The sequence below is a fragment of the Odocoileus virginianus genome, chromosome 24, assembly GCF_023699985.2.
Source record: "Odocoileus virginianus isolate 20LAN1187 ecotype Illinois chromosome 24, Ovbor_1.2, whole genome shotgun sequence".
Classification (NCBI taxonomy): Eukaryota; Metazoa; Chordata; class Mammalia; order Artiodactyla; family Cervidae; genus Odocoileus; species Odocoileus virginianus.
The window spans coordinates 6,878,348-6,900,508 of record NC_069697.1 but is presented as its reverse complement, the minus strand read 5'-3'; the positions used below and the strand labels follow the sequence as shown (position 1 = coordinate 6,900,508).

At 37.4% G+C, this 22,161-nt stretch overlaps 1 protein-coding gene across 9 annotated transcripts in view; it reads right to left on the bottom strand.

Annotated features, from left to right (window-relative positions):
* Window positions 1-22,161, bottom strand: part of NAV3 (neuron navigator 3) — an 889,111-nt gene that overhangs the window by 3,786 nt on the left and 863,164 nt on the right. For all 9 annotated transcript variants that reach the window (XM_070454242.1, XM_070454243.1, XM_070454238.1 and 6 more), the window contains 6 exons: window positions 20,900-21,135; window positions 11,991-12,145; window positions 10,417-10,488; window positions 9,653-9,849; window positions 8,378-8,496; window positions 4,239-4,442 (listed from right to left, as the gene is read on the bottom strand). In XM_070454242.1, the coding sequence (XP_070310343.1) occupies window positions 4,239-4,442; window positions 8,378-8,496; window positions 9,653-9,849; window positions 10,417-10,488; window positions 11,991-12,145; window positions 20,900-21,135 (983 nt within the window). The remainder of the gene's footprint in view (window positions 1-4,238; window positions 4,443-8,377; window positions 8,497-9,652; window positions 9,850-10,416; window positions 10,489-11,990; window positions 12,146-20,899; window positions 21,136-22,161) is intronic.

Below are 22,161 nucleotides of genomic sequence, written 5' to 3'. Positions count from 1 at the left end.
AAAGTTTGTGAAATAAAATGACACACTGCTGCGGCTGCTGCTAAGTCGCTTCAGTCGTGTCCGCCTCTGTGCGACCCCATAGACGGCAGCCCACCAGGCTCCCCCATCCCTGGGCTTCTCCAGGCAAGAACACTGGGGTGGGTTGCCATTTCCTTCTCCAAAATGACACAGTGGTAATTACCAATTCCAGCAAGAATGCCTTTCTGACAGAGAAGCTATAGGTAGAGCGTATTTTAAAGTCATTTTTATATTTTTAGGACAATATTTTTCAACACGATTTTCTAATTCCCTGAATTTATTAACTAGCTACATAAACATATGAAAGTAGTTGGTGATAACCTCTTAAACCCAGTGAGTCAAAAAGCTAAATATCTCCATCAATGTAGTGTTTCTCTTTCTCCCTCCCCTTCTCTGTCTCTCTTGAACACACACACACACTCCTACCTTCATGCACATTCACATTCCCTTTTTCCTTTCTTTTGTTAGTCCCTCCCTTATAAGTAGCTGGCTGTATGTTCAAGCAACTGGGTGAAGATAATTTGTTAAAAAAAAAAATTTTGTTTTGAGCACCTTTCAAGAATAGAAACGCTTTCAAGTTTATGCTTCGATCTCAGTTTCGTTACAAATATTTGAAATCACTTGAAAGCTGACTGTTATAAAAGTTTTATGGTATAATAATAGTATCATTAAAGTCTTAGGTTTTGAAAATGGTGCCATATAGTAAATATGTTCCATTAAAATAAGTTCAAAGCCTCAGATTCATGGTAAATGCATACAAAGGATTTACCGCGTCTTCTCAGAGGGCTGCTTTGTACATTCGAGTCAAAGGAGGTAGGTAAGGTTCACGTCAGTCAGTGTCTGACTGGGTATAACCAGGGTGGACCATTATTCTCTACACAAGTATTACCTTGTGCTCTTTTCCTCTGCTCCTTTCCCAGACCCACAGTCATAAACACAGTGCCTGTCATTTGTAACACCCAGGTCAGGTCCTTATCGTCCCTGGTATTTACACACAGGCCCGTCTTCCAGCATCCATCCTCTTTCCTTTAGCCTGCCCTCTATTCTATTACCAAGGTGATCTGAAAATCTAATAAGTCCTTTGCCCAAAAATCTTTGGTGGCTCCCCATTTTCTGTGTGGTAAAATTTAACTTCCTACAAGATAAACAAGGCTTCACATGACATATCAATTATAGACTTCTGTAGCTTTAATTCGTTCTGTCCCTTCTATTCTAATTCCACAAATTTGTATACAGCTCCCTAAACTCATTATTTTTATTGTACTGTTTCATCATGTTTCACTTGCTGTTTTTTAGATTTTGGATCATCTCTATCCAACCTCATTATTCATTCATGAACTTTTATTCATCCTTCCAGACCTACCTCAAGCCTCTCCTCCTCTGAGGAGCTTTATCCTAACCACTTCCTCAACAGACTTACAACTACCTAGAATATACTTCTATCATTATTGCACTGTAATTTATATATGTAGATATCTTTCTCCATGGCTGGACTATGAGCTTCTTAATGTCAGCAATGATATTGATTTTATGATCACCAGGATTTAGCCCTGAGTACATACTTATTATTTACTAATATTTACTGAATAAATGAGTCTGTTGATGATGAATACACATTATATTTTTAAATACTGTGAGATGTACCAAAAACTTACATCCTTGTTCAGGGTCAAAAATATACTACTGACAATCAGGTTTTCTCTGAGTACTTCTGATTTAGATTGGACTGCAAATATGTTTTTAACTTATGTCAGTCATTATAAAAATATTGAGCAATAAACACAGAGAGATACTTCCCAATCAGAATGTGCCTGATTCACAGATATTTAGATGAGAAGTTTTTGTTATTTAATATGTCAAACATCATAACCCCTTGTTCTTTAAGATGTTGAGTGAAGCAGAAGGTTAGGAACTGGAGATTTTTTTTTTAAACCAAATTCTCATTCAGAATGTTAGACATTCTGATCCCTTTTCTAAAGTAGAAGATAAGACATCTGGAGTCAGGAAAAAGAATGATTAATGGGTTTAGCTCACCAGGACTGTGAACTGGGAAAATTTGGGACATCTCCTAAACATCCCATACTCTATAGAATAACCCTGAAAACAAACCTTATAAACACCTTACCTTTATCAGGAACTGTATGAGAAACTGCAAAGAGAGAACTGGAAATTATAAAAAATTCAGAAGAAATAACCCATATTTGTACTGTAAGGCTTATTTTTTCTCTATTGCATATGAATGTGAGAGTTGGACTATAAAGAAAGCTGAGAGCCAAAGAATTGATGCTTTTGAACTGTGGCGTTGGAGAAGACTCTTGAGAGTCCCTTGGACAGCAAGGAGATCCAGCCAGTCCATCCTAACAGAAATCAGTCCTGAATATTCATTGGAAGGACTGATGCTGAAGCTGAAACTCCAATACTTTAGCCACCTGATATGAAGAACTGACCCATGTGAAAAGACCCTGATGATAGGAAAGACTATAGGTGGGAGGAAAAGGGGATGACAGAGGATGAGATGGTTGGATGGCATCACTGACTCAATGGACATGAGTTTGAGTAAACTCTGGGAGTTGGTGATGGAAAGGGAGGCCTGGCATGCTGCAGTCCATAACAAAGAGTCGGATACGACTGAGCGACTGAACTGATCAGGAATTGCTTAGTGTACAGTCACAGTTTTGTGGAATTCAAACCAATTTCGCCACCACTGTTATTTAGTTATTTAGCTATGTATGAGCTAAAGGGCCAGACACTTGTTATAAAAATGTGAGTTCAGGTCCTCAAGAAGTTTATGAAAGTGAAAGTTGCTTAGTCATGTCCAACTCTTTGGAAGCCCATGGATAGAGTCCATGGAATTCTCCAGGCCAGAATACTGGAGTGGGTAGCCTTTCCCTTCTCCAAGGGATCTTCCCAACCCAGGGATAGAACCCAGGTCTCCCACATTGCAGGTGGACTCTTTACCAGCTGAACCACCAGGGAAGCCAAGAATACTGGAGTGGGTAGACTATCCGTTCTTGAGTGGATTTTCCTGACCCAGAAATTGAAGTGGGGTTTCCTGCATTGCATGGGGATTCTTTACCAGCTGAGCTACAAGGGAAGCCTCAAGAAATTTACAGTTTAGATCAAATGTCCTAAATAAGAGATCCCTGGGCTCTAAGTAGGTCAATGTATATTTCTTGTGACTTTATGGAACTTTTTGAAATAGTATGGAAAATCTTCTGTGTGCATGCATTTTATCAGGAAAAAAAAAATCATGAAACTTTATCAGATGGTTCACATGTAAATTCCAAGATGTTCAAAATGGTCAACTGAAATGACGATGATGTATATGTGTTGTGGTTATTAGTATAAGGATATTCCACAAAGTATCAAGTCATAATTTTACGTCTTTTGGCATGGTTACAGACTTTGATTTAATTATTTCCTTTTCTGTTTAAGTAACATAAGGACCTTTATTTCAGAATGTCTTCTTATTGTATTGGTTATTCAGTGATTTCTTTAGCCAGAATAGTAAGCTAACAAACACATTACATTTGAGACAGATTTATGGAAAGTCATCTTTAAAAATAAAAAATACATATGAAAATAAAGTTATTTTACTAAGAACAGCATGTACTTAGTATTTCCAGAGTATTCATGCTTCTGGGTTTTATTGACTTATAGTATGACTTCCAAGAATGCAATCTGAGTAAGGCAGGGAATAATGACCCTCTGATTCCGAAGTCAGTTGATTCTTCTCTACTGTTGGCAATGGAGTTCTAATCCTAAATTTAGTTAGACTAAATTTTACATGTAAAATATAAAATTGATACATGTAAAATATTCTTTAGTTCTTAAAGTATAGATTATATTCTTTTTTTGTCATTTTAGAACAAAATTCAGCTTTTTCTTAGATACCTAATGAATTGAGTCCCACCATGTTTGAAGTTTATTTATTTATATAATTTTCTGCTTAGTAAAAGAAAAATTATGGCCTCAGAGTTCAGCCTGGTTTAAGTGTTTTTGATTATTTTTAAGTATACAAGTTTGGTCTTTTGTTTTAAGAGTTTCACCCAATGAAAGTAGGCCAAAGGTAAAAATTTGAAAACTTAGTACCAACATCAGGACAATCTCAAATATTACCCAGGAAAATGAATTAATGTCTCTGATGCAAATGACTACATACTAGTGACTACACACTGTGGTCAAGATCAGATAGGAAGAATCAAACATCAGCTTCTCACCAGGGGGTCCCCCTCTGTGTCAGTCTGTGGAATGTGCTTTGAGGTTGTAGCTTCCTTCGTGGATACACAGCCCTCATACCCAACATCTTCTGGTCGCAACTGAAGTAATGCTGGGCCTTCCTGAGGCAGAGATGCTGAGCTCCATGGGTATGTATCAAGCACCCACTTGGAGGGATCTTCCCAAGGTGCTCGTTTTCCATACATCTAAAAAGTGATCACATATTTAGCACATATAAAATGAATTTCTTTTTTTTTTTTTTTGCCATGCAACTTGCAGAATCTTAGTTCCCAGAACAGAGATTGAACCCAGGCCCTCAGCAGTGAAAGCCTGGAGTCCTAACCACTGAACCACCAGGGAATTCCCTGCATCCCTGTTCAGTACGGAGGTGACTTACTAACGGCTCACTGAGTCCCTATGGGACTTTCAGGGGAATGAAGTGTGCATATGCTATTTTCCAGATTTTAAACTGTCTATCTATAGAGTTCACTTTAAACTTGAAGGCTAGACAAAATAAATCTGAACATCTAGAATAAATGGTCAGCATTTGGGGGAGAGCATGAGGGAGGTTTATTTTAAATACATGAAGAATGACTACCCACATCTATCTTTGTTAGCAATTTTACAAAATAAATGAAAGCTCAACATTGAGAAAGGAAAGTTCCAGTAATAGAGAAATAAAAAGATTCATGCTAGACACTAAATACCTTTATTTACTAAAGTATACTTTGGAAAGATGATGAATAAAAGAGATTTCTTTTCTCTACTTCATTCTACTCAGATTTTCCTTGAAAATAACCATCCTTTCCCTGACAACCATTTCCATCAGATTAATTTCCTCTATAATCTCACTGCTTCCTATTAAAGCTTCTTTGAGACATTTGTTTGTAAGACCACTAGTACAGAGGAAACTTATGGGAAATGAACACTTTGTCAGAACTCCTCTGGAGGAAGAAAGTTGATAAGAAAGAAATTATAAAGCCCGGTTAAAATATGGGTAGTGGAGTAGAGGGCAGATGAACACAAGCGGTGTTAAAAAAAATTTTTTTAAACTGGAAGCAAAGCCAAAACCAAACTAGAAACAGCACACTGAAGAGACAGAGGTTGGTGGGCTTGGGGGAAAAAAAAAAAGTAGAAACCACAGAGGCATAGAAAGAAAGGTTAAAATTAAGAGTAGAGGGCAGTTACATAGGTACACTAGTTCTTTGACGGACTTTCCTACTCTACTGAGGGCGATCCTAGTTACTAGGCGTATATTTGGTCCCAGACGGCACCGAATACCAGCGTGAAGCGTTTCACCTGGTTTGCTGTGCTTCCGTGAGACAAAAACAAAATGGCGGATGCGGAGGCCATGAAAGGCCCACCGTCTGCTTGGAACTGTCTTTTGTTTCTCCTGGGGAAGTTGCCTGGGGTTGTGGCAGGCTTGCCTTAAGGGAAAAAAGTTCAGGTCTTGATATCTGTACATCTAGGGGATAACAGTAGGGGTAGTAATTAGCTTTGTATTTTTTTTAATCTATTATTTTGGAGTAGAAATTGTCTCAGTTAAAAATCTACATAGATTGCTATACAACTTGCTACACAACTTAAGTTAATTGAGGGAAAATATATAAATCTTGGAACAGAAACATTGCAAAAAGAATATGAAAGTCTAGCAGAATCAATTGATGATGTCCAGAATTATCATGGACAGCAAAATTGGGGGTGACCAATAAAAAGGTAAATAGGCGCAATTCTGTATTTCAGAGTAAAGTAGATGTTATAGAAAAAGAAATGAAAGAAGAGACATTTAAATATTCAGAAGGAGATGATCTGATTGCTGACATTTCAAGAAAGAATCATCAGAGTAAAAATCAGAATCAAGTGCATCACAGTGTTTTTTCAAACTAGAACATCTGGAAAAGAGTATTTGCCATACGGTTCCCCACCAAAGCATCAGCCTTCATTTGAAGAGAAAGTATTCTATTCCTCTCAACTCAGATTTTCATCTTTGCAACCATGCTTTATTTTTCCACCTCTTGTTCCAGTTCATAGTTCTCTGTTGCCAGTAGATCCAAGAAAATGGTCCATGACATGTGATTTCTCTTCTTCCTGTTCCTCCAGAAGTCATATATGGACCATTCCAAGAACATCATCTGCCAACAGTCTTCCAGTCCAGCATATCCTTCAGTAGTGATGATAACTCTCTACTCACCAAAGGGTTTTCCTTTTTTTCTCAAAGTGCTGTATCTGCCTCCTGCCACCTCTGTTCCCCCCAAGCCTCAGTTACTCCCTATGTTGTGATTGATCCAACTTTCACTCTAACCTATTAACAAACATCCAGAACCACAGGAGAAAACTTGAGATATTTTTATTCCTCCTCAAAAGAAAAACTTTTTTGGAGTATCTCTCAGCTTGGGGAACTGGTATTATCTCAGTGATTATGACTTATTTAAAGGGAACTTCTATAGAATGGTAATCCTCAGGATGGTGCTTTATAAATAATGATTTGAACATTAAAAATGCTACATACTTCTAAAAAATGAGATTTAAGGATTTTTAGCTATTACTGTTTTTGAGTTTTTAAAACCCTTCTAATTCTTCCAATATATTAGCAAATGAATACAAAATAAGGAAAATTTAATATATAAAGATCTGGATAATAGTTTACTAATGCTGAAATAGTATCTAGAGGAACACATACTTAATTTAAATATTAATTTAAAAATCATGACCTCATGAATATTTTAAATAAAATTTCATACAAATATACGATGCTTTTGGAACAAATAATTGAAACCAAGAGACCCAACTCACTTCTGAGATAGCATAATAGTTTTAGAGGAATCTTGACATGTGCTATGTTATACTTGGAAATAAAAACTTTTGGCACAGTCTTTAACTTTGTTGGAGACATTTCCTCAGGCTGGTTTGGCTCATACCATTAAAAATATGAAACTGAGTTATTTAAATCTGAGGTAGAACCAGTTGATAGCATTCCCTAGGATCATTACCTCTGTACATTCAGAACATCCTCATAATATTCATCACGTTCACCATCCTGTTAGTTCTAAATCACTGCCATGCCCTTCTAGAAGGTGAGGAAAGCATAAGGAAGTGAAAGGAAGTGAAATGAAGGAAAATAGATAACGAATTTTTTTTAGACAATGAAATAAAGACTTAACACAGAACTGCAGATGACAAAATGTGAAAAACATGAAGTATATCTTAATTCTAGCAGCACTTGTGATAACCAGAAATAGAGATGCCTAAAACTGAGAAATAGAGAAAAGCAAAAACTGCCTAAACCTTGGCTGAGTTATTGTAAAGATGACTGGATTTTTCTGCCACAAGTTTGGTGATTATACAACACGAATCTTAAAAAAATTCACACAAGATAAGGAAAAAAATCAAGACTTATGGAAAAGGGATGATATATTTTGTTGAAAAAGGGTTTTCTTATTAGTGATATATTTTGATTTCTTAGTTAAGAGTAAATAGAAGGGGTGGTTGCAGGGCCTTGTGATGTAAGGTAGAGGAGGGAGGGGCAGAGATGCTGCTAAACCAACCTGTCACAGTTTTTAAAAATCAAATGCCTTAGATTTAGAGCACTTTTAAAAACAGAAAGGGATTTTGCAAGGGATGTTAAAGGGCTTCAAACAATGAAACGTCCTAAAGCAGAGAATCTATTAATATAAGCACAAACTACTTGCTACAGATTATATAAGAGAATAAATGGGGAATTTCCTAGAGATCCAGTGCTTCCACTGCAGGTAGGATGGGTTTCATCCCTAGTCAGGGAAGGTCTTGCATGCTTTGTGGCATAATAAAAAAAAAAAAGAAAGGAAGAAGAGAACAAATGACCAAGGTCCATATAAACATGCCTGTTTTATAAGATGCAGAACTGTGCAATTAACAAGCTATATAATAAGAACAGTTTGTAAATACTGATGGCAATAAATTTGGCCTTCGATGTGTTCTTGTTGGAATTCTTTCTCCTACATATTTATTCTCAGAAAAAAATGTATTAGAAACTATTTGTTCTTTCAAGCTGCCTTTATTTTTCTGCACAAATCGGAAAAATGATTTTTTGGTTTTTTTGCTTTTAAAGGATTTTTTTTTCCATTTGGTTTTTTAAAACATTTAAGAAAATTGAGTACTATACCTGCAGACCTTCTCTCACTGCCTCCAGAATATAAGGTACCAAAGAATAGTTCCAGAGATCCATGAACCATACTCTAGAACCTTCTACATCCATGGGACAAGGAAGGAAAAGTCGAGGGCCTGAGAAGTAAGAAATGACAAGCCATTTTTGAGAATCCCTGTATTTAGCAATCTAAACACATATTTAGACACTGTTCTGGGGGAATTAATATGCTTCTTACAGGATTCTTAGAAAATTATCATCATGGTCAGCTTAATTATTATCAGTGTTTTACTGAAGATGCATCTTCAGGACCCTCCTTTATTTTTACACTAAAATCTTAGTCTAACACATAACACTTTAGTATTAGGAAAAACCTTAAAGGTCATAATCCAGTCAATCTGCTCCATTTTACAAATGACAAAACTATGATGGAATGAATTGTCAAATATAAAATATGTCATTATTTGCCAGAAGTGGGCCTCTGCTGTGGTCTTCTGATCCCAATTGTAAAATTGTCTTAATTCTTTCTACACTGTGCCTTTAGTGAGCATATCTTTCTGATCCACAGCAAGGAAAAGGGGACTTTTTTATGTGCAAATTAAGAAGGAATACAAAAATAAACATCTTCATGCCAACTTAAGAGAAATAAACAATTTTATCTTCATGAAAATATAAAACACCTAAATTATCTTAAAATAAAATCTTCTCTCATAACTATAATTGATATGAGCTATAAGCTAAAATTTGTTTTTAGCATAAAAATGATACTCTAAAAAGATATAATTTGTTTCACATGGCTACCTGACTTTTAGTTGTCTATATTAAACTAATATAGTTGTCTACATTAGTTGATGTTAGCAAAGTTTCATGCTTGTATGCATGCTAAGTCTTTTCAGTCATGTCTGACTCTTTGCAACCCTAAGAACTTTAGTCTTCCAGGCTCCTTTGTCCATGGGATTTTCCAGGAAAGGATACTGGAGTGGGTTGCCATGCCCTCCTCCAGGGGATCTTCCCATGCCCGGGACTGAAACCACATCTGTTATGTCTCCTGCATTGGTAGGCAGGTTCTTTACCAGTAGTGCCACCTGGGAAGCCTCAGTAAACTGTAATAGTCAGATGAAAGGACACAAAGCTTGAAGGCAAACTTTCAGAAGGAAAAAAAAAATGAAAACTTAAATTTTTGGAAGCTTCAAAAACATTAGCTTCAGTTGTTATTTTCTACTTCCAATCTGGCTATCTTTACCAAGTACTCTTAGTTCCTGGAAAATGGCATATTGCAATTTTGCAACTCACCAATTGTAACATCAGAAGAACTGTGTGTTTCCAAAAAACTGTTGAGATGATGCCACGTCTTGGGAATCCAATCTATAATTTTGACTAGGTCATTATTGCGAATGTTCCTTTCAATTTCCATCTCTATCAGCTTCCTTCGAAGATATCTGCCTAAAAAGCCTTTCACTGGCTCTGTGTGGTTTGCACATAGTACCCACCTATAAAAAGAAAAAAAAAAAACAATCAAAACCAAAACCCAGAAATCCTTACATAAATTAAACTTTAAGTCCACAGTGGTTCTCTCTCCAATATAAAGTAATAATGTTCCTATTTCAGTTGGAGGCCATATGTTAATGATCAAAGAGATGAGACAGTCTATTAACATTAGAGCTGAACTGTATGTAACTTTTCTTTCTGAGCTAAAGAGAAGCTCATGTGCGTCACAGCAGTGTGTGGGAGTGTGCACGCTGAGCACTCTTCTGTAGGAGAATCACAAATCCTGAAATAGGAGCTCTCTTCACATTTCTCACATTTAGAAGAAAAGTGCTCCACTTTAGCTGTGACATAGTGAGCAGGAAAAACATTTCTTTTTTCTTCTTTTTTAAAGAAACACTTCTGATTATAGGTCAGGGATCACAAAATGTCTGCTTGAGAAAGAGTGTCAGAAGAAGTGAGAATTATTTCCACACCCCAGGTTACCGATTCGTCAGTGTACAAATGGAAAAAAACAACCACCAAAAGCAAACAGAAAAGAGACAATACAAATAATTCCAACTTATTTTTACCTGAAATTGTGATGTAGCTCTAGATTTGGTGATGAAGAAACTCCCTGATTCATTGTTCCAATAATATATGGACTGGGGAAGAAAAGAAAATGTATATGCATTAAAGGTAAAATATATTAATACATTAAAATTGTCCCAGAAAATAATTTGGATAAACATGTATTCTTCCATTTTAACATTATGCTGTAAAAGGGTAATTTTATAATGTTATGTTGGAAAATGACAAAGATCACTGAAGTAGAATTAAGATTTGGGGTCCCAATTTCAGCTCTGGCATCCTAGGCAAATCATTTTAATCATTTTCCCTCTCTAATCCCATGTTTACTCATATATAAAATAAAGAGATTAGACAGAATAATCATAGGGATCTCACCCCACCCTAACATCTTATGATTCTTTTGCTTATAATCCAATTCATTAATTTTTCCTTTATTATTTCATATTTCTAGCAGAGATAACTGGGATACTTGCACCACTGAAACTAACATTTATGCAGTTGTTCTTATATGTTCTTTTTTAGAGATCATACTACAGTGAATCTTAAAAATCTTTTCAGATTTTTTTATACCCTACTTTAACCTTTTATCTCATGTAAATAGTTAAACATTAGAATCACTAAGGACAAAGGTATATCTGAATGTAATAAATTTACTTCTATAGGAAGGTTGAATTTAAACTTTACTATGGACTAAAAATGAAACAGTTCTATAGCCTTGTTCTAGTTCTTAATTTCCCTGATTCAAACATTCTGTTATTGATAATAGTCAATAATAGGACTTCTCTTGTGGCTGGCTGGTAAAGAATCCACCTGCAATGTGGGAAACCTGGGTTCGATCCCTGGATTGGGAAGATATCCTGGAGAAGGGAAAGGCTACCCACTCCAGTATTCTGGCCTGGAGAATTCCATGGACTGTATAGTCCATGGTGTCACAAAGAGTTGGACATAACTGAACGACTTTCATATCACATCACATAGCCTCATTCTAGTTCTTAATATTTCTGATTCAAACATTCTCTTATTGACAATAGTCTTCCAGACTTTTATCATACATGTAGAAGTTAATATCATCAAGTAAATACTATTGCTAAAAAGCACCTGGGACACAATTGTTGAATGAATAAATAGACGTTATAAGGGATACACAGAAATTCTTTGTAAACATGGTATAATAGTAATGGAGGCTTCTCAAATTAATGGTATCCACTGCTGCTGCTGCTGCTAAGTCGCTTCAGTCGTGTCCGACTCTGTGCGACCCCATAGACAGCAGCCCACCAGGCTCCCCCGTCCCTGGGATTCTGCAGGCAAGAACACTAGAGTGGGTTGCCATTTCCTTCTCCAATGCATGAAAGTGAAAGTGAAGTCGTTCAGTCTTGTCCCACTCTTCGCGACCCCATGGACTGCAGCCTACCAGGCTCCTCTGTCCATGGGATGTCCCAGGCAAGAGTACTGGAGTGGGCTGCCACTGCCTTCTCCGAATGGCATCCACTATAGGTCTTAAAAGGAATAAAGGCACAAGAATGCAAATTTGATCACCATTTTTCAAACTTGATCATTCAAAATACTTAAAGCATACCATTTATTGTATTTACAGTTGAGAAAACCATTGAAGATATCACTCAAAGAGCCCACATGATGAAGATTATCTAGAATTATTACAACTGGAAGCTCTGCACCATTATTATCAGCACTGCATTGTTCAGCCAGGTTAGCTAGATACTGTTGCAATTCCTTTAAAAAATAAAGAAAACAAACACATCAATGATAAATTCATACTAATGGTAAGCAATTCATAATTTAGGAATAGTGCATTTTGTCTTCCATCTGATTTCTGTGATTAAAACTCATAGATCATTCCATTGATATAAAATCTTATTCTACAAAGCAAAAAACATATAATGTTGAAAGTGTACATTTTTAAAGGAAAGAGAAAAGCCAGTACAGAACATCTGAAGCCAATATAAAACTGTAAACACAAGGACATATTTTTCAGTTGTTCTCTCCCTGGAAGAAAGGCAAAAAAAAAAAAAAAAGAATTCTTGATATGAGCTCTTATGGTAAACCATAAATATTGAGACTCCATTCTTACTTTTGATATAATTATAAAAATGGATTTTAGCAAGCCTTATAATTTGAGGTATAGACTAAATCCAAAATGATACCCCTAAATTTCCACTTAGTCTCTAAACATCTTAATCATTTTGATGAGGTGCATCTGAAAATAGAGCCCTGGGACTCAAATAAAACTGTGGTTGGTTGGTTGTTTGATTGACTTATTTGTTATCTGCATGCAACTGTTGTAGTTTAAAACAATGACAAAAGTTGTTATATTTCATTGGGTCACTTGACATTAGCATTTAGCATTTATTAAGTTTCTTGGTTCTTTACAGGTATTTTTCCTTTCTAATAGCTTTCAATCTAAATATGATAACCAGTTCACTGATTGCTGTCACAGATGGGTAGGCCAGAAACATAATTAGGTTTCTTAGAATTATCCTAATCAGTAAGAGCATTTCCATAATATTTGCATATTTACAATGACATTTTCAATTTGTAAATCTTGAGCAGAGTTAAAATCAATTTCATGATGGATTTTGAAAATAATGAATAGAATTCCAAATGATAAGTATGTAGTTTTTTGTTCTTTCAACACAGATTTAGCAAGTGCCTACTTTGTGCCAGGTACTCTGGCATCAAGGATTTAGAGCTTACTTCTACATTCCAGGCGTTAGAGTTGACAGACAAAAGGGCAGGCCGACAAGTAAATCACCGTGCAGTGTGATAAGTGAAATGCACAAAGCACGATAGAAAAACTAGAGAGAGGTATCTACTTCAGATTTAAGGTTCAGAGAAATAGGCTATGGGGGTGGGAGGTATAACTGAAGAATAAGGAGTAAAGCAGAAGAGCTGGAAGATATGAGTGTGTGATGTGTTTGGAGAAATACTGGTGCTCCGCCTTTGCAGAAAATGGCACATGGTAGCGGTGATCAACGAGAGGAAACAGAAAAGACTGAATCCATGCAGAGAAATTTGGATTTTACTGTATAAACACAAACACCATTCATATGCTGCTGCTGTTTTGCCAAGGGTAGAGAATTTATCAAAGAAAACACATATATGAAGGATTTGTCATTGTTCAGTAGCTCAGTCGTGTCTGCCTCTCTGCGACCCCGTGGACTGTAGCACACCAGGCTCCCCTGTTCTTCACCAACTCTCAGAACTCGCTCGAACTTGTGTCCATTGAATCGGTGATGCCATCTAATCATCTCATTCTCTGCTGTCCCCTTCTCTTCCTGCCTTCAATCTTTTCCATCACCGGGATTTTTTCTAATGAGTCAGCTCTTAGCATCAGGTGGCCAAAGTACTGGAGCTTCAGTTTCAGCATCAATTCTTCCAATGAATATTCAATGTTGATTTCCTTTAGGATTGACTGGTTTGATCTCCTGGTAGTCCAAGGGACTCTCAAGAGTCTTCTTCAACACCACAGTTCAAAAGCATCAATTTTTCAGCGCTCAGCTTTCTTTATGGTACAACTCTCACATCCATACATGACTACTGGAAAAACCATAGCTTTGACTATATGGACCTTTGTTAGTAAAGTAATGTCTCTGCTTCTTAATATGCTGTGTAGGTGTCATAGCTTTACTTGCAAGGAGCAAGTGTCTTTTAATGGAGATGCTTGAAGGACAGGATGATAAATTAGAAATGGAAAAACCAATCAAGATGCTTACTGCCTTGAGTAGGTTAGGCACATACAATATGCAGATAACTACAATTCACAGTGGAAAATAATACATTACCTCAAAAGAGTATACAACAAAGATTTTGTTCACTGCATATAAAGGTTACTTGTGGCTTCTGGGAAAGACTTTCTGATGGCAGTATTATTTGCTATTAACTTTTTATTCTAAAGGTTAGGCAATATTTTGATGCTTAAAAATGGAAGACTAGCTTTCCACATAGAGATAAAGGCAAAACACAAAAATATGAGCTCCACGTAGGAAAGAAGCAGTAGTATATGTTTTGTGAAAGAGTTGTAAATAAATTGGAAAGAAAAGTTTGCAACTTTGAATGATTGGTAAGACTACTGAACTTTTCCTACTGACAGTGAAGGAACATTGACTATTTTGGAGATCTGCGTAATGTAGCCAGAATCATGATTTTGAAGTGAGGTAAATATATTGTTTAACACTATACTCTGAGCCCATCATGAGAAAAGGTGGGCTGGATGAGTTACCAGCTGGAATCAACATAGGCGGGAGAAACAGCCACAACCTTAGATATGTGGATGATACCACCCTAATGGCAGAAAGGAACAGGCAAACAGGAACTAAAGAGCCTCTTGATGAGGGTGAAGGAAGAGAGTGAAAGAGCCAGTTTAAAACTAAATACTAAGAAAAAAAACCAAGATCATGGCATCCAGCCCCATTATTTCATGGTAAATAGAGGAGGAAAAGGTGGAAGTAGTGTCATATTTCCTCTTCTGGGGTCCTAAAATCACTTCGAATGGTGACTGCAGCCATGAAATCAGATGTTTGCTTCTTGGCAGGAAAGTTATGACAAACCTAGACAGTGTGTTGAAAAGCAGAAACATTACTCTGTCAACAAGGGTCCATATAGTCAAGGCAATGGTCTTCCCAGTGGTCATGTACAGTTGTGAGAGTTGGACCATCAAGAAGGTGGGGAGGTGAAGAACAGATGCCTCTGAACTGTGGTGCTGGAGAAGACTCCTGAGAGTCCCCTAGACAGCAAGGAGATCAAACCATCAATCTTAAGGGGAATCAACCCTGAATATTCGTTGGAAGGACTGATGCTGAAGTGAAATTACAGTATTTTGGTCATCCGATGTGAACAGCTGACTCATTGGAAAAGTCCCTGATGCTGGGACAGATGGAGGGCAGAAGGAGAAGAGGGCATCAGAGGATGAGATTGTTGGGTGGCATCATCACTGATACAAGGGACATGAACTTGGGCAAACTTCAGGAGATGGTGAGGGACAGGGAGGCCTGGCCTGCTGCAGTCCATGGGGTCACAAAGAGTCAGACACAACTGGGCAACTGAACAACAAGTATATTGTAAAGGAAGAAGAGAAATCAGCCAAGACAATACCGAAATTGCTGAAGCCAAGACACACTGTGGGACTCAAGAGGAATAACAGAGGTATGGGAAGATTTTTGACCTAGAGCAGACGGCAATGGGGAGTCACTGCTGGATTTTAAAGTGGTCAGCTTTTAATTATGAAAAGACATTCTATTTCCACGATGTGAAAGGAAAAAGAGACAGAGAGAGAGAACTGGAATTTAATGGAGCTGTAAATCAAGCAGTTAGTAAGCAACTGCAGTAGCCCCGGCAAGTGATAGAGTGTTCATTTGGTTGGCAGGGTGGTGGCAGCAGAGATGGATAGAAGAAGATGCATTTGTGATACATTTTCAGAGTTGAAATTGGCATTTCTAAACATGCATATTTACTATACTAATGGAAACTTATCTGTAAGCTAACAGAAGTATCTACCACATGGAAGATGGGCATGGCTAATAGTGTCCAACTGGACACTATTAAGTTCGAACAAGGGAGCTATCCAGATAAGGACGGGTGTGGGGGAGAGGAGAATGGTGAGGAATATTTTCATTCACTGGAAGGTGAAGGAAAAACAGTCAGTGGATGACACTAAGAAGGAGCTTGCTAGAAGGTAGGAGGGAAACAAGGAGTGAATTCCATAATCATGAAAATGAGAACAATTTCTAGAAAGGGGGATCAATTATAGTAATCTGATATACATAAATCAAAAGAGAGAAAGGAGGAGGTAGGCGAGGGGAGAGGAGGAAAGGGAGGTGGAGTAGCTTGACTTGGATTTGGTAAATAAGAAATCACTGGGTGATTTCTGAAAAAATAGGGCTATAAGATTCTATTACGGTTCTCTTTTGTCTTGAGACTGGTAGCTGATTCCTTTGGGAATCTAATAAAAGGTATGGACCAGTCAGAAGTAGAAATAGGCAAATACAAATAATTCAGTCATATAAATTGAGTTTTTTTTTTTAAACCCCATTTTTAAACCCCTTCATGATCTTCACCCTAGCTTAACTGGGGTAAAATCTTAGATTGAAGTATTGATGAATTAGCATTAGGAGTTTCATGTCCAAGATCTAATAAGGCAGAAAAAAAAAAGCCAGGTATATCTACCAGATGGATATTGATAATGAGATGAATCCCATACTTTGAAAACATACATAGAACACAGCAGTTGCATATAAACTACTGATCACTGCTTTCCCTCATTTTGACCCCAGACACACTCAAAATGAATCTGCCAAGTCCAGCTTTCTGATCTTTTCCCACCTAACATTCCAAATGGCTTCAGCTGGCCACATATTCTTTACTAAATCCATCTCTAGCCTTCTGGGCCCACTATATCAAATGTCACAAAGTGTAACTGTTTATGTGTCCTGCTTTCAATCAAAATATTCCAGCTGGCAGCTCAAGAGGGAACTTGAAGAAAGGGAAGTGGGACAGAATGTAAAATGCAGAGACACCAAAAACATGAATAGGTTTTTTCTCACTTGATGATTTATTGTTGGACTTTTTTGGAATCAGTGAGTACTTTGCACCTTTGTCCCTTCAGAGATATCCGAGGCATAGCACAAAGCATGTCAGCAGTTATGAACCTCTGTTTCTCAGAGAAGTCATTGACCTCACACCTAATTCACCCTTTACTTTAGCAAACCAACACTTAGCTGTGCCCCCACAATTCTAACCTGCCATCCCCATCTCCTATACCACTCTCACATACCATCAACTCCCTGAAAATAATTGCGAATTCTCTAACACTGTGGCAAGAACTGGCCAAATTCTCTGGCCAGGACTTGGCATCCAGCATTACTGACAGCTCATTCAAATCTTACAATCATAGAGAAATAATAAACATTTGTTAGTTGTATTTTGCGCTTTCTTGGTGATGAATGCTATGTGATTTGTCCATGGATTTCTTCCTATAACTGTTTTCTAGCATCATTCATTCTGTTCACTTTTGTCATGCTTTATTACTTAATAATAACAAAGATTAAACTGACCTCATAATGGTACAAGTGATTTTATTCAGAAAAACTAGAAAATAAGAGTGCTGGCTGTATTTGCTCATATTTTAAAGGCGATATAAATTATTATTGCTTAAAAATATCTCCAAGCACTAAACATTTTTTAACTGAAATAAAAATAACTTAGATATAACAGTGTACTATGGAATGAGGCAAAATTTAGAACTAATGTAAGTTACCCTACTTTATTTTAGCATGTCAAATTATATCCTGAGGAAGGCCGGTTAATTTGACTCACAATTTGACTTTAAGTGATTCTCCAACTTTATCAGAGTACCATTTCCTCTAATAAATCTATTCTTCTCCTACTTTCCAACCAGTTGCTTTTTTTTTTCAGAAAGGAGGTAACTTCTAAAGAGTTCTTTCACATTAACATTAAGGAAAAATCAAAGAGAACACAGAGTAGTTAAGATATGTCAATTCTTCTATCATTTTGGCTGAAAAGAAACAAAATATGTTAAAGCTTTTAAATAAAGCTATGAGGAGACCCAGAATTCACTGGGGGCTTTAAACATGTAGGCTGAAGCAAACAAACAACTGTGTCTTCTGCTTTTACTTAGAGAAGAGTTTAATATTCCGTCTCATGTGCCATGTCTCTCTACCTGAAATGAGACTGTTTGGTTCGTCAACAATCTGAATAGTGCTGAATTCCAAGGATGTAGTCAGAATGCATGTGCTCTATTGAGTCAACATTAGGAGATAACATCATGCCTTATACACAACTCTGTTCTCCTTGAAAAATACATATAAGACAATATGAACAAAGGTCTGTGCGTGTCACAGGGGTGGATGGTCTGTGTGGGTCTGTGTGTATTTGTATAAGAAATACTCCTTGGAGCCAAGAGCTATAATTAGTAACTGTGGGCAACCCTCAGACAGTGCTTGCTATGTGTACTATTCTATTTTCCTGCTTCTATTTGTCTCTCTCTCTCTCTCACTGTCTTTCTCTCTCTCTCTCTCTCTCTCTCAGATAGTCACTCCTTTAGTCCTTAACACAACTTCACTATTTCCCCCATTTTATAGCTGGGGAAACTGAGGCACAAAGAAATTCAAGAATCAGCCCTAGGTTCCACAGTTGGTCAGTGTCATGAACTTGATGAACTATTCAGGCATTGCTGTTCAAGAAATTAAACATCTTTCAAGAATTTACTGGTTTTGGGCTGCTTTGGGGAGTCATGTTCATTTTCTAAATATTTGTAGGAGGGAGGTTACTGTGAGACTGGGTCAGTTTAGATCATTTAACCAGGTCATTTTTGAAAAAAAAAAAAAAAATCACAGTAGCCCAGTGTCATCTGGGTAACTTCGAGGCATTGCTGATAACAGATGCAGTTTCCTAAGAGAAGCTCAGGCTGCGCTGACTGAGAATGTAATTAGTAACTATCAGTAAAAGTTTAGCGCCGTGTTAGAGATATGTTAGGCATCAACTATTTTCTTTTTAAAATTGTTTATTTTGCTTGGAGTATATGAAAGTACTGGCTGAATTTTATATCCCCTCATGACTATTTAAGAGCTGAGAGTGTTCAGGATGATAATTCTGGTATACCAGACCTTATTATAGACTCATCTCACACACTAGCAAAGTAATGCTCAAAATTCTCCAAGCCAGGCTTCAACAGTATGTGAACTGTGAACTTCCAGATGTTTAAGCTGGACTTAGAAAAGGCAGAGGAACAAGAGATCAAATTGCCAACACCCGTTGGATCATCAAAAAAGCAAGAGAGTTCCAGAAAAACATCTATTTCTGCTTTATTGACTACGCTAAAGCCTTTGACTGTGTGGATCACAATAAACTGTCGAAAATTCTGAAAGAGATGGGAATAACAGACCACCTGACCTGCCTCCTGAGAAATCCGTATAAAGGTCAAGAAGCAACAGTTAGAAATGGACATGGAACAACAGACTGGTTCCAAATCGGGAAAGGAGAACATCAAGGCTGTATATTGTCACCCTGCTTATTTAACTTATATGCAGAGTACATCATGAGAAATGCTGGGCTGGATGAAGCACAAGCTGGAATCAATATTGCTGGGAGAAATATCAATAACCTCAGATACACAGATGACACCACCCTTATGGCAGAAAATGAAGAGGAACTAAAGAGCCTCTTGATGAAATTGAAAGAAGAGAGTGAAAAAGTTGGCTTAAAACTCAACATTCAGAAAACTAAGATCATGGCATCCAGTCCCATCACTTCATGGCAAATAGATGGGAAAACAATGGAAACAGTGACAGACTTTATATTTTGGGGTTCCAAAATCACTGCAGATGGTGACTGTAGCCATTAAATTAAAAGATGCTTGCTCCTTGGAAGAAAAGCTATGACCAACCTAGATGGCATATTAAAAAGCAGAGATGTTACTTTGCCAGCAAAGGTCTCTCTAGTCAAAGCTATGGTTTTTCCAGTAGTCATGTATGCATGTGAGAGTTGGACCATAAAGAAAGCTGAGCAATGAGGAATTGATGCTTTTGAACTATGGTGTTGGAGAAGAGTCTTGAGAGTCCGTTGGACAGCAAGGAGATCCAACCAGTCCATCCTAAAGGAAATTAGTCCTGAATATTCATTGGAAGGACGGATGCTAAAGCTGAAACTCCAATACTTCAGCCACCTAATGCCAATAACTGACTCATTGGAAAAGACCCTGATGCTGGGAAAGATTGAAGGTGGCAGGAGAAAGGGACAACAGAGGATGACATGGTTGGATGGCAGCACCGACTTAATGGAGATGAGTTTGGGTAAACTCCGGAAGTTGGTGATGGACAGCGAAGCCTGGCGTGCTGCAGTCCATGGGGTTGCAAAGAACATGACTGAGCAACTGAACTGAACTGAACTGACTGAGACCTTAGTTGATGGTGAAATGGAATACTATTCAATTTCCTAAAGTTCCTACACAGAAATCCTATAGGAATATGATGTAAACAAATTTCTGCTCCCAGAACTTCTGCTTAGAATATTTTAATTATACCCAAATTTCCATTGCTGCAATATTCCAGTTAATTCCTTGTTTATTATGACCCAGAGCAGATACTGACTTGTGTAAAGCTCTGATTCCTCCAGGAAGAGTTCTGGCCTCTTGCTTCTATAGTGTTTACATGGATCTCTTTTTTGCTCTAACACTTTCTAAATGGATGTCTAAGAGAAATTAGACAATAGAGACCTTGTTCTTTTCTTCTGTCAATTCCCAATGTGTGTGAAGTACTAGATAACTGAATGCCACTGAGTAGTCTTATTCAAATTCACAAAATAGGGTTTATTCATTCTCCAGATTCTAGCCTTAGCCAGTGAGATGGACACGTTTCCATGCACAATATGGAAGTTTCATATAATCTTAAAGCTTAGCTGAGTAATACACTTACGGATAAATAGCAGCAGTTGTCTTAGGAGTCTGTGACTTACCTTACTAGACTTGTGGTCCACATTAAAAGTGGCAATTGCATCCTCTGTTTTTTTCCTCCCAGATTTGGTTATTACATATTCCGCAAGTTTGTGTGCTAAATAGGTCTTTCCAGTACCACTAGGTCCTGAGAGTATAATTCTGTGATGCTCCATCAACAAGTTAAAGTATCTTTGGGTAATTGGTTTAGGAATCAGAGTATCAAACACAAAACTGTCCAAACTGTTTTCTTCTACCCCTGCAGGGAGAAACAAAGGGGAGAGAATGGCTTATGGTCTGCATAAGCTAGACTTTAAAACACAGGTCAGCTGGCAACTGGGCTTTGTTAGCCATGGGAACAACAATGCTTGCAAGAGACTCGCCTTGACATTTCTGTCTCACAAACGTGTCTTGCTATTTCAAGACAGAAAACATCAGTAATAAGGCAGAGTGAACATATGAATGAAAGCAAGCCATTTGCTTTTCCTGAGACTCTCTCCCCTGCCTGCTTCATGCTTTTTCACAGAGAAATGGAAGCATTACTATGAATTCTATCAAGAATCATCCTTCTCTTTGAAGGTGGTAGTTTTGTTAAGCATAAATATAAAAATTAAAATAAAATGTATAAATGTGAGTTCCTCTCTCTTTCTTCCTCTTTTCTCCTTCTCTTTACTTCCTTCTAGCTCTCATTGTACATCCCTGCTACACCATCACTTAAACTTTTAAAGGGTATATATTGTGATATTTGGCAAGGAATTAAGGAGAGCAACAGTATCTTCTTTTACTAACTCAACTGTCTTAATCATAAAATCAAATATTGACAAATCTCTCTATTAATCCATTGTTACCTAGATGTGTTCTGAACTCATTAACATATGTGAACGAGAAATTATGGAGATAAGGATGCTTGAGATATTCCATTTGCCTGGAAATGATCACATTGTTCAAAGCAAAAGAATTTCTCATCCCTGGTTGTTAACTTCCATTCTCTATCCCCAGTGGGTATTCACTGAATATGTGCTTAGTCTTTTCTTTTTTTTGTTTTTTTGTGCTTAGTCTTTTCATTGTGTCCAACTCTTTGTGACCCCATGGACTGTAGCCTGCCAGGCTCCTCTGTCCATGGGATTCTCCAGGAGAGATCACTTGACTGGGTAGCTATTCCCTTCTCCAAGGGATCTTTCCAACCCAGGGATCAAACTTGGGCCTCCTGCATTGCAGGCAGATTTTTTTTTTTACCATCTAAGCTACCAGGGAAGCCTTGTTGAGTATATGTATTTTAAAATTG